Raw genomic sequence first — 12803 nt, forward strand, 5'->3', positions numbered from 1 at the left:
GATTGAAACTGGACAATCATCTGGTGCATCTTCATATTAGGCTGGTAAAAAAAAAAGTTAAAAAACATCAGCGGTGATACTGTGGTTGAAACTGAGTGCCAAGAAAGGCCTTTGCTCTTTGCCCAGTTTGGAGCCCTCTGGCTCTTGAGGTGGTCCTTAGTCCTTCTGCTCCGGTGTCTTTGTCTCTGGTCTTGGTTGATGAGTGCCCACCAAGTCATAGAGAGCTCCAGGAGGGAGATTTTCAGACTGGTGAGGTAACGCTGCAGCACCTGCTGTTAACCCCATGTCCTTAGCAGCTCCTGATCTATAATGTGAGTTTAGTTTGTTCCTTGATCCTGTAAACGGGGCATGGTTCTTCAACCTAAACTGAGCTTATTCAGCGAATTTGTCTCTTGCCAAAGCCTCATTTTCTTGCAACTCAAACGACAGCAGGCTCCTTTCAGTTTACCATGCACTCATCTAAACAGTTCCTTCTTCACCACCCTACAAGCAAGTTCTCTGCAGCTGTGCCCAAACCTCCCCAATCCCAAAAGATGAAGCCTTTGCTGAGCATTGCTTTATGTTGTAGCCAGTTGTTCTTACATATCCCCTTGTTACACTCATCTTTCTCCTTTGGAAATCTGCAGGTTTCTCCATTTATGCACAAGAATCTTTCTTACAGAATTTTCCTCTGCAGGCTCAAACCCTAGTGCTGGCAAAGCACCACCTTCCAGGTGGAGTTCCTGGTATGAACCAACGTCTACTGGCTCACGGCTTCTGGTTTCAAAATTAAAAATGGTTTGGTGTGGGTTGGAAAGAGTGCCTGTTAATCCAGCAGACAGGTGTCTGATCAATAAACATGGGTTCCTGGGGACCCTTTGCTGCTCGGAGAAGAAGATGGAGTGGTGAGGGGCAGGTGAAGCAGAGGAGGGAGATGGGTGGACACTGGGTGTAGAAAGCCCAAGCTGTTGACGCCTTTTCTCTGGCAGGTTAGCTTTGCTGGGATGGGGTAGCCTCCTGTACAAGGGGAGATAAATCCATCTGCTTTAGGTTTTGAAAATAGCTCTGGAAGAAAGCTATGACAAAGCCCAGGCTACGGGTGGCACAGTTCATGTAAACCACCAGCTGGATGGGCATGGAGAAAGGGCTCAGGTTCAGTGTTTCGAACAGAAACATATCCCTGGAGTCATTCTACATATTTCACACCAGTCATTTCTTACTACGTTTCAAAAATTTCCAAGGGACAGAGCATGGACTTTCTGTATCTTAACTTAGCTTGATAGCTTAGACCCTGAAGGTAAGATGAAATCTATCTGCCACGGTATTTGTGTTTTAAAGCCATCAGTAGTGTTGAAAGCAAAGACTGACTCAGTAATTCTGTTTGTTTGTGGAGACATAATGTCCTTGGAGCAGATAAAAGCACCTTCCCAGTACTGCTTTTATATACCTCATTAATTTGCACAGTGTTAGTGGCTGCGCCTTTTCTCCCCCCGCGCCTCCCGCCCCAGCAGAAGTAGCAACACAAGCAACTTCACCTTTGAAATTCCCCGCTGCAGGCTCCGTGGCAGGACATGGCAGCTTGGTCAGTGTTTATAGCCCAGTTGTTCCCAGGAGCCAGCTCCTCCTCGCAGGGTTGCAGCTTGCCCGGCACTGTGAGAAGGGGGCTGAGGGAGAGCCCCTAGGGGGCTGGCATGCGGGCGCGGGGGGGGGGGGGGGCAGTGGGAAGATGTGCTCAAGGTCTTAGCATGATTTGGTACAGGGACCCCAGCCCCACTCTTCTGCCACCCAAGACAAAGCCCTCTCCAAGCAGCCATGCTGCTGCTGAACACTCAACTGCAGCTTGCAGTGCCAACCCGTGAAATATCATCTGTAAAGAGGGAATTAGAGATGCCCTAAAAAGCCAAGGTGAAGAGAATGAAGACTGGGTCTTCATCCCCAATTTCAGGCCTTTTCTGCCTCCCAAGGGCTGCTCTGTTCATGGAAGGAGCCCATCCTTCGTGCCACTTGCTCACAAGGCCTTGCTTGTCTTTGAGGTTTTACTTCCAAATGAAGCAACAGCTGCTGCATCCATGCCCTGTCTTTCCTCAGGCCACCCACAGCTAAGGGTGGAAGGACCAAATCCCATCCCCTCTCTTGGCTGCTCCTGTTTTTTGATGGTCTCAAAGATACGCAATACCCAAAGCTGTGCTGCTGCAGTGTGACACCGCAGAAGACCAACTAATTAGGCAAAGAGGAGTGCGATGAATTTAGATTCTTCTTTAGGGCTCACAGACTATTAGTAATCTTGAATTTGTTAATTGAAAATTGCTTCCTCTGTTTGTTGTTGGCCTTTTTGTGGAGGGGGATATTTCCTGCTTTTGGACTGCGTAACTGGATCTATAATAATGCACTTTGTACATTAGTGCCAGGCACATTTGTAATTGGCTACCCTATTAAAGAACACTAATGATCTTACAAGTGTTCACAAATAATGAATAGAATGGCCCCTCATTGAATTGAGTAGTTTATTCACTGACATACTTGCAGATCTGTTTTTCCAGTATTTAACCCAGCTTTAGTCTTCTGCCTGCCTTGCAGTGATGATTTCTCTTTTAGCCATGTGTTGGAGAGAATATGGGTCACGGGAAATGTGCTGTTCATAAAAATGTAGGGCTGGTCCATGTTGGCGCTTCTGTTAACGTACATGGTAGGATCTGGGGAGTAAGTGTTTAGTCTCAAAGGCTCCTCTTGTCCATTAGTTGTTGTGATTCTCCTGAGGCAGGAGAGGACCAAAAAGCCAGGAGCTGGCAAATGCACTCTGGAAGGTTATGTTGAGTTTATCATTTAAATATGAATTTTGAGAGAAGCGTGTCAACGCTACAGAGTGGCAGGATTGGTTTTACAACTGCTGCCCCTTGCTAGAGAGGGAACTGGAACCCAGCCCTGGGTGGTTCCTGCAGCCATGAAACTTTGGGCAACCATTTTGGCTGCTTCCCTACAAAGAACACTGCGGCAAGGTACTTTGCCTTGAAAGCACCTGCTCATCTGAGCTTGCAGTTTTATTTACATGCACAAAGCCTTGTCCTAAAGCCTTGTTCACTTTCAAAGGACATACAGAAGCGGGCACTTCACTGATCGTCCATGACTTGTTGGGTTGCATGGGATAGACAGTTTGGTGCAGTAGGGGTTGGTGGTCCTGGGCTTGATTTTTCTGTGGTTGCAGGTCGTCGTCTTGCACTATCTCAGGCTTCTGCAGGGTATATGGGTCTTCTCCTGAGTCTTGTGGAGGTGTCAGAAGGAAACATTCTTTGGGGCAGAAGCCAGCCGCGGTGTATGGGGGGAAAATGGTAGTGCTGGACCACAACCAGCCAGGTTTGTTGAAGAGCTGATGTAGGTCAGCACATGTGCTGAGAGCTCAGTCACTCTGCAGCTTGGTGACCACATGACGGTGGATTTTTGGTGTGTGAAGTGAGCTGAGTTTGGGCTTCCGAGTCTTAGGAAGGGCAGGTTGGACCTTGGAAGTGTGGACAAAGGGGATGGCTTTGCAAGAGGGGGTTTGCGGTGAGGTTAAGCAGGGCTGGTGGCCGAGCAGGCATGTGGACGTGGGGCACGGGCTCGAGTCCTTCCCGTGGGCAACCTGCGCCCGCTGCCAGTGGGACCTGTGGAAGCCGCGGGGGTGGCAGCCCATGGCGGGCTGTCACCCAGCCCTTCGCAGGGGCCTTTGCAGGAGCCCAGTGGCTGTTGGTTTTGCGGGGGAGGCGGGAGCCCTGTTCTGGGAGGGGACGCTGGACCCCGGGGAAGATGCCAGCCGTTGGTTTTAGAGGGGGATGCCGGAGGCCGCACGGGGGGGAGGATGGATCCTGGATTTCTGAGGGGAAGGGACTGGTGTGTGTTTCCCTTTGGGGGGTGTGTGCGTGGCACCCCCAGGTTTGGCGGAGGGAGGGTGCGGGCCGGCGGGGCGCGCCAAGGGTTAAGGGGGCGGCGCGGGGCGGCGCTGCCGAGCGGCTGCGGCGGCTGCTGCGGCTTCGGCTGCGCCGGGCGCGGAGCAGCGGCGGGGAGCGCGGGCGGAGCCCCCCGCCGCCCCCGGCCCCTTCCCCCCCTCCCCCCCCTCCCCAGCCCCGACCGCCACCATGGTGCAGAAATCCCGCAACGGAGGCGTCTACCCGGGCCCCGCCGCTGAGAAGAAGCTCAAGGTGGGCTTCGTGGGGCTGGACCCCGGCGCCCCGGACTCCAGCCGGGACGGAGCGCTGCTCATCGCCGGCTCCGAGAGCACCAAGCGGGGCAGCATCCTCAGCAAGCCCCGCTCCGGGGTCTCGGGCAGCGGCAAGCCCCCCAAAAGGAATGCTTTTTACCGCAAGCTGCAGAATTTCCTCTACAATGTGCTGGAGAGACCGAGGGGCTGGGCTTTCATTTACCACGCATACGTGTGAGTAAAAGGGTGGGGGGCGAGCCTGACGGGAGAGACCCCTCACCCTCCTCCACCCCCCACCCCCCCCAGCCCCCAAAATGCACGCCGAAGAGGAGGGACGCTCCAGCTGCAGAGCGGGTGCGGGGGGTGGGGGGATGCCGGCTGGCTGGGGGGCCCCGGGGGGATGGTGCCGGGTGCCGGAGGCTGAGCCGTGGTCCCTCCCCCCCCGCCGGGAGCAGGCGGGCCAGGCCACCGCGGCATCTCTCGCCCTGGCCCAGGCGGGGCACGATGCCTGGGGACGGGGCGGAGGGCGATGCCAGGCGGTGGGGAAGGCAATCCGAGGGGGGTGGGGGTGGGGGGGAGCGGCTGCCCCTGCAGAGCTGGCAGGTGGCCCCCCCGGAGAGGTGCAATGCACCGGCCCCCCCTGCCCGCTCCTGCTTGCGGGGGAAGGGGCTGCTCATGCGGTCGGTGCAGGGGGCTGAGCAGCAGGAGTGGTGGGTAGGGACTGTTCCTCCGTCTTGCTTGAAATCACCATAGCAATGCTGCGAGCAGCGGAACAAAAAGCCCTGCTCAGGCACTGTGTCTCCTTCCCCCCCCCTCCCCCCCCCCCGTGCTGCTTCTCCCCCAGCCCCATCTTTAGCTGTCGTGTGGCTGCGGAGGGTTTGAGGGTGGCTTTGTGGCTCTGCCCTGGGTTCTGGAGGGTTTATTTCTTGTCCCCCTGTGGGAAGCTGCTGGCTTGGAGATGTGTCTAGAAAGAAATGCTAATCAGTGTCTGGGGCTTCCTGACCGCACAGCGATGAAGCTGGAGCGGTAAACAAAGGAGCAGTCCCGGGGTGCACGTTGCCCCTCTGCTCCCCCCTTTTTTTAGCCAGAAATGGGCACCTCTGACCCTCCGTTTGGCAGAAGGATGCTCACAGCCGAAGGCATCATTGCACAGGGAGAGCAGATGACTTCCCGTTATTCCCAGGGTTGCAAAGGGAGGGTCAGGATAAACTGCTGTGTTACTGCAACTCCCTTCCCTCTGGGACTTCCCACAGTCCCACCAGGCTCTTCTGCAGCCCTGGGCTCAGGCTGGGGTGCTCGTTCCCTTGGTGCTGGCAGTTTTTGTTTGTGTGTTTTTCATCGTGGCTAAGGCTTCTATCATCTTTGGGGCCTTTTGTGTTTTTTCTGGGGGGACCTTTTCTGTTGTTCCGTGTGCCCACCCCCCATCTTTTTGCTGTTACGCTATTCTCAGATAAGGTGTTGGGATATGCTTTGTGGTCCTCAGCCATTTTGTACATTGAGGCCTTCCAGGGAGGTGTTGGCGAGCCCAGGCGGAGAGGGGAGATGCTGGCTGGGTGGCAGGGGAGCTTTGCTGTGCACTGCAGCGAGTTGGGGTCCTTGCAGGGAGCTCATCCCCCCAGGGAAATGGGAGAGGAGAAGAGGGAGCTCGCCAAGGGGTGCGATGAAGGGTGTGAAGTCCAGTGCTGAGAGTCCTGAGCATCCTCCATGCTCAGGACCATCCTCTGGAACTGGAGGTGGTTTGTGTCGCAAAATCCTCCAGAATCGTGTGGAGGGGCTTAGCGTTCACCTTATGGGCTGGGTGCTTGCCTGTGTGCGTGCCGAGGGCAGGGGGATGTTGTGTACAATATGCACTGTGTGCTGTTAAATACAGGGGACACCCCAGCCTGCGGACACGGGGGTGGCAATGACAGAGATGGAAGGGGCTGAAAGCCAAATGGCAAGCGGCAGGGGTAGCCCTGACTCTGGGGGCTTCATAAGCATCTTTGACTTCTTCAGCTACTCTGTCTTAACTTCTGACACGTTTGGCTCTTTGCAGTGGCATTTGCTTGGGCAGCTAGTGATGCTCATGGGGCAGGAGCAGAGGCATCCCAAACCAACCCCCTGGCAGGGCTCACTTTCCCAGGAACACCCTGTCCCCGGTGCCAGGCTGGAGTGCTCTTTGGCTCTCACCGTGTAGCTGCATCCCTCCAAGCCCAAGCATCTGCATTTCTCCCGGGCTTGTGACTCCACTTGTACCTGCTGTGACACCATGTGGAGCCGTACCCTCTGATGAGAAGCCACTGGCCAGGGGTGTGCTGGGAGCTGGGCGGCCTCCCCAGGTCACCTTGGGGCCGATGCCCCAGTGGCCGGGAGACATAACCACTGCAAAACCATCCTCTGACCTGCACCCTTGCACTTGTCGGGAAATGGAGGCTGAATTCAGGGCTGAGGTGGTAATTGCACCAATGTCTGTGAAGCATCAGTGATAGAATTAATTTTTTACAGTGTGTCGAGAAGTTATATGGGCTCCAGTCTTCTGAACTATACATATAATAGGTTTAGCCTTGGCAGTTTGCTAATATATTATTTAAAGAGCGGAAAGATATGGTAAAGATATACAAAGTCACCAGGATGAGCCCATGCACCAGTTACCATCCTTTGCTGGCTGGGTGAGCCTGGCATGGCCTGTGCCAGATCTGTATGTGTTTGAATGGGGCAGGGAAGGGCTTTCCCGGGTTTTTCTGTAACTAGAAATCTGTAATCCAGACAGACAGGACAGATAAAAGTCTCAGTAGCTGCTTATTCAAAGATGTGGGAAGAGTAAGAGACTGGCTCAAGGTCATAAAGTTTGCAGGGGAGAGCCGGATGGCTGGTGCAGCGCCCTACCCATGCTATTGTGGTCACGCTGTCTCCTCCTGCCCCAAACCCCATTTTATGCCAAAGCCTTAAGCACAAAAGCACCTTTAGCCTTCATATTGCAGCAGTGGGAGTCCTGAAGAAGACTGTGGATGGGGGAGCCCTGTCCTGCTGCTGTCCGGGGCTGTGCACCGCTCAGCCCCTCCACCCCAATCCCATCTGCCGGTACCCCTCTCTCTCTGCTCCCGCTGCTCACAGGGACATCCTTGCATGACGATTTAGGACCCATTCCCAGTGCGAATGAGTTTGTGACCCTGCAGTGTTGGGGTTTAGCTTGTAGAGATGCTTGTAGACCAGCTGCATTTCTAGGTGTGGGGCTGCTCTGGGGCTGCTGTGCTGCGCAGGTAAAATCCCTGCACCCAAATGCCAAGACACAAACTACAGAGACTCTTGCAGCATGGAGATGTTTTAATAAATGAGAGGTGCTTCTGTGTAAGTACCTCTGGTAAATGCCTGTCTGCAGAGGCCCACCTCCCAGGCTGGTATTGCACCGGGCGGTTGAGGCACTGCCTTGTGATGCCTGTGCAAGTTGCATTTATTTCCAGTGCTGCATCCTAGATCCAATCCATCTCATTCCTTTCCCCACCTCTTCCTGTTGTCGCTCATTCCTCTTTGCACCATTTCGTGCAGAAGAAACCAGGGAAATTCAGAGCAACTCCCACCCCCCCCAGCCCCAAACTCTTTAACGTGGTCTCATCTCAGATGTTGCCTTTGCAAAAGCACTGTTACCTCTGCGAGGAAAAGCACTCTTTCATATTCATGTGTTGTGATTTGGTTTTATGCTTAATAACTCTTTCTACATTGACACAGCTGGGTGCCCTGTTCATGGGAGCTGTGTTTCTATAAATTGTATATATTTTGTAGAGCCCCATCGGCAGCACTGCCTAGTGGGTCCTGTTTTTGAGCGTGGCTGGAGATGGACTCTGGCTCCCGGAGGTCTGAGCCTCCCCTGTCTCTCATTTTCTCCCAGTATTTCAGCTTCTTTCTCCTCTGTTATTCTCTCCCCTCCCCTTATTTTTTTTTGACAGAGCCATAGCAATGCAGGATGTGTACTCATTCTGTTCAAGTCTGAGCTGAAACTTTAAAAGTTGAGCCATGTCTAAATAACAGGCCAGGGTTCTTGATCAGCACTTAGATCTTGAGTAGTTCTCTGTACAGGGAGGCATTTCACTTCCAAAATTCTTCATTTTATTTCTTTAAATGATTTAATATTTTTTTTCTAGTCCTTTTACCAGGGTTAGTGTAACTTGTCCTCAGTGGTGCTGAGTTTAAAGGGCTGTGATTTCTTGAAAGTAATTTTTGTCCGTACCTGCCATCTTATTTCAGGAGGGATCTCTGTGTTCTGTGCCAGCCTAAGCAAGGTACTTGCGCTGGGCACCCCTGTAGCCCCTTGTCTCTGGAGACACTTTTGCTGATCCCCTGGGTGAGCTGCTGTTTGGTCCCTGAGCTGAAGAAAGGGGGGTGGGGGTGTGTGCAGGGGCTGGATTTGGGGCAGTAGCAAGAAAACAGCCTGTCTTCAGGCACTTTTAAAGCTGTGTGGTCAGGGCCAACATAATTCCTGTGTTTCCTACTTTGAATTTACAACCTTAATATGTCTTTTCAACTGCGTTAAAAATAGTTTGGGTGCATTTTTTATCTGCATACTGTGCACCATACATTCACTTAATTAAGCAAGTGCATGGACTCAAGTTATAATAAGGAAGAACATTTCCTCTCTGCCTAATTCTATTAAAATTTCCTTGTGCCATCCCTACCCCATTTGTTCTTCCCTTTTAATCCAGCCAGAAACCACTTCTCTCTCCAGAAAGTCTCCTCTCCGCACTGCCCGCATCTTGGCATGGCCGCGGCTGGTGCGGTGGGAGGATGGAGAGTTGATGCCGTTGCTTCCCGGAATGCCCAGGGTTCCTCAGTGCAGAGGTGGCCACCTTTGTGACTCCCTCCGCTCCTCAGGGACTGATGAAAATGGTTATTTCATACAGGTCCGTTCCCTTTTGCATCAGAATGAATGACCCTGGGAAGCCCCAGCCATTTTTATGTTGCCTGGGTTGGGTTTTTACGTAGCTCTTTGTTTTGTTTTCCACTTACCTTTTTTTTTTTTTTTAATATATATTTGTTTTATGGCATTTCCTAGTTAGGGGTAAATTTAGTTTGAAAGTCTCATTTATCCAGCCCCAAGCACTGAGGGGTGGTGGTTCATGGTAAGCCCTTGTCCATGGACAGGGATATTGCTGGCTGGTGCAATGCCAACAAACTCAGCCCATCCACCAGTGATGTGCAGGGACCTCCTGGGTTCTCCTGCCCACCTCCTAGCTGAGTGTGTGGGATGAAGAGGTCAATACAGGTCTCCCAAGTCTGCTGAGTTTAATGGACCTGCTGGGCTTTGACCTCTGACGCTAATGCTCTCAGCCGCACGGTAGTGCCTGCCCTGGGGACCAGGGAGACCTTCGTGGTGTGATGCTTCACGAGCTCCTCTCCAGCTGCTTAGTCAGAGCTTGGTGGGAACAACCTGATTTCAGTCGCTTTGATATGTCACGTTCCAGTCATCACATTCACCCCACACTGACATTAAGGAAATGAAAAACAAGCTCATTCTCTGGCTGACCTCCTTTTTGTGCTGCAACATACCTTAACCAGATGAGTCTTGCTATGGCTTAATTTATTATAAGAGGGAATAATGCAAAAAGCAAGCCCTATACTGAAGGGAAGATGGGCATTATTTAGGATGTAGTTAGCAAAAATCAGATTTCTTGATTTTTTTTTTTTTAAGTTGCAGTAGAGGGAGGGGATGATAGCAGGGTGAGACACTGATTTCTTTGGCAGGGCAGAGGGTTTGCCTGTCAGTTAGGCATCAGTGGGGTTACCAGGATAAAAAGCATGTAAGTTTGGTATTTGGCTCCTGGGATTTAAGCAGTGTTGCATTAAAGGTTATAAAATTCGATCTGTAATTCCCCCCTCCAAGCAATTTTACAACAAGCAGCAAACACTTGGCCTTGCATAATCCCTTTTAAGGTAGCCCAAATGCTTAGTTGGTTTCTTTGTTCTTGAGGGATAGATTCCTCTTTAAATTGTGGTGGCAGGGAGATGTGTCAGTCCCTTTTTCTGCTGTGTAATCTCCTGTAGTGTAGATGTAGGAGAGCTGAGAAAGATGGAGAGTGGTTGCTACAAAGGATTAAACTTGTCTAAGGTGTGCTTCTCAGGCAAACATGAGCCTGTCCCCGTTGGTGTGATGTCCCTGATGCCCAATGCATCAAAGAAAGAGGGGATCTCCAGCACTGAGATGCACATTGCTGCAGAGTAATGCAATGATTTTTAGCTCCCAACAGTCAGAAGGGAACCACACTGCAAAACCAGATTATTGTGGTGGTCTAAACTGAGTTTCATGAATGTATTTAGATGGGAGCTGTGATGCAAAGTGATTTGACTGGTGAGCACATGACAGCAAACCCAGGTAGTGCAGAAGGATGCTGGGCACAGTGGTTTGGCTGCTGCAGCTTCACCACCGTATGTTTAAATGGCTCCTAATCAGGTTGCAAGCCAAAAACACCTGGGCTACCCGAAGACTTACCTCTGGCAAAAAGTGGCCCTACCAGGGCTGCAGGAGTAGGTATTTAAATGTGGTCTCTTGGGGGGATGTGTCCATCCACCCAGATGAAAAGAAAAATGTCATTTTTCTCCGGTGAGAACAAGTTGTGTGATACTTGATCATGGTCTCACTGAAGCTGCGGGTGACCTCAGCTCCCACATGGTTCTTCTGGTCTTGTCCTGGGTAAACTGCAAATGCAGCCTCCTATGACATTACATTGAAGGTGTTTTGGGGGTGTTGTGCATTTATTCTAAAGCACTGAATTAATTACAGGTGGTGGTGTTTGATGGGGAATATCTCACACAAGGTACTGGCTGGGATGGTGAGAGCTGTGAGAGCAGCCTCAGGGCTTCTTGACTGTTAACTGCCAATAAATGAGGGAAATTGGAGCGTTCCTCCAGAATGCTCCCTGGTCTCTCTTCAGCATCACTCCAGCCTCTTAACATGCTTTTTAGATGTGCGGAAAGCTTTAGTGTCGGTAAGCATCCATCCAGTGACTTTTTTGGAGTGGATTGGATGTCAAAGGGCAGCCTTTTCCAAGGCATGGGGAGCAGAAGACCTGTGAGATCTTCTTGCCTCTTACTCTCGGTGCTGTGGGGAGCTTCATCAGGGTCACTGGGACTCCTGATTGCCTTGGCTTTGCAAGCCCTGCAACTTGAGCAGTCACTTGATTTGTTTCAGGATGTGCAACACCCAGACATTGCAGGTGGCGTGGGCTTTCAGCTCAAATTTGGTGATGCTCAGATACCTGTGGGGTTCCTCGCCGAAATCCCATGGGAGCGTCAGTGAAGGCTTAGGTGGGCAGGTCTGTCTTCTGGAGATGCCCATTTCTCTGTTGATGACAGAGGCAGCCTGAATTCCCCTGCACACCTTAGGTGAAAGCGGGATGAGATGAGTCCAGACAACGAGGAGAGAAAACAGAGCCTGGCACAATTTCAGACTGAAAACTGAAGTGAGCTGAGGTGTCTCCCCCCTCCTGCCACAGCCGGTAGGAACTGGGATGTTTGGAGCCATAACCATACTGTGGACACCCCACCAGGTAAGGGCAAGGTGAGAGTTGGGGCTGACCCACACTGAAATGGGCTGAGCAGGGTCTGAGATCCACATTTACTCACCATGTCTGAGAAGTGGTTTTGGGAAAGGAACCTTTATAGCAAACCCTGATCAACTCTTGTGGACCTGCAACCCAAGACCCAGGGGAAATCAGAAGGTAATCAAGCCTTATTAATGCTAATTATAGTTCCTAAGCAGCTACAGTTGTGTTTAGGCTCTTGGAGGGAAGTACCCAGTGGTCAGTCTTAATTCAGAGATCCTCCTTTTTTAACGCTTTCCCCCAGAGGGTGGGATGGGGCAAAGAAATAAGAGGACAGGCAAGGGCAGAGGGAACAGCTGCTCCTGCCTGGCTCAGGAGGCAACTGGTCTCCTTCTGAGCATCCTGGCAGTCTGCTGCGGCTGGCTTTTGGTCTCTTCAGGACAAGATTGAAAGAGGCAGAAGATTTTGCCTTCCGGAGGGGCTTTCCCAGGGATTCATAAATTCCTCATTTGTAAACAAACCCTGATCTGCCTTGAAGTCCTGCTTTCTCATTTTGAGCTCTGCCAGCCCAGGGAGGTGACAGCGTCGAAGCAAAATACAGCTGGGGTGATAGGTGAGCTGCTGTTGCGCACTGCGATGGATGAGTGCAGCAGGGTGGGCAACCCTGATGCCCCTTCCACAGATACACTGTCACTCTCTATAAAATTATTATGATGCCCAGGAAAAAAAAAAAAAGCTAGGAGAAATCCTGACTCAAAGGTGACTCACATACACCTCTTCTCCATCTCTCGTGTGAATGCTGCAGGTTGCATCTGGGTACCTGCTGTGTGTGGGTTTTGCGACTTTGGTTTGATGTGGTGGGAAAAACTAATACGGGGTACAAAAGAAAAGGAAAAACTTCAACCAAATAGTAGTTAAAATGAATACTGAGGAGAAAACAATATTCTATGAATATTACAGCGGTGTGCAAGCACCCCTAATGGGAGTAGAAGTCTACAAGCTTCTATTCTGTACATCAAGCCAAAAAGAGCCAGTCCCTGCTGGAAGGACGTATTGTATTGAAGAGATGAGACAGATGAAAGGCATGAAGTGGTTGTTGGGAAACTGCTGGTTAACGTTATCTTTGCTACACTTTTCTCTTT

The 12803-nt window shown here is 51.4% G+C and overlaps 1 protein-coding gene across 4 annotated transcripts in view; it reads left to right on the top strand.

The window, feature by feature from the left end:
* Positions 1–4085: 4085 nt before the first annotated feature.
* Positions 4086–12803, top strand: part of KCNQ2 (potassium voltage-gated channel subfamily Q member 2) — a 77589-nt gene continuing 68871 nt past the window's right edge. For all 4 annotated transcript variants that reach the window (XM_037403085.1, XM_037403087.1, XM_037403086.1 and 1 more), the window contains exon 1: positions 4086–4384. In XM_037403085.1, the coding sequence (XP_037258982.1) occupies positions 4089–4384 (296 nt within the window). In that variant the 5' untranslated portion in view covers positions 4086–4088. The remainder of the gene's footprint in view (positions 4385–12803) is intronic.

Source organism: Falco rusticolus, chromosome 10, assembly GCF_015220075.1.
Source record: "Falco rusticolus isolate bFalRus1 chromosome 10, bFalRus1.pri, whole genome shotgun sequence".
NCBI lineage: Eukaryota > Metazoa > Chordata > Aves > Falconiformes > Falconidae > Falco > Falco rusticolus.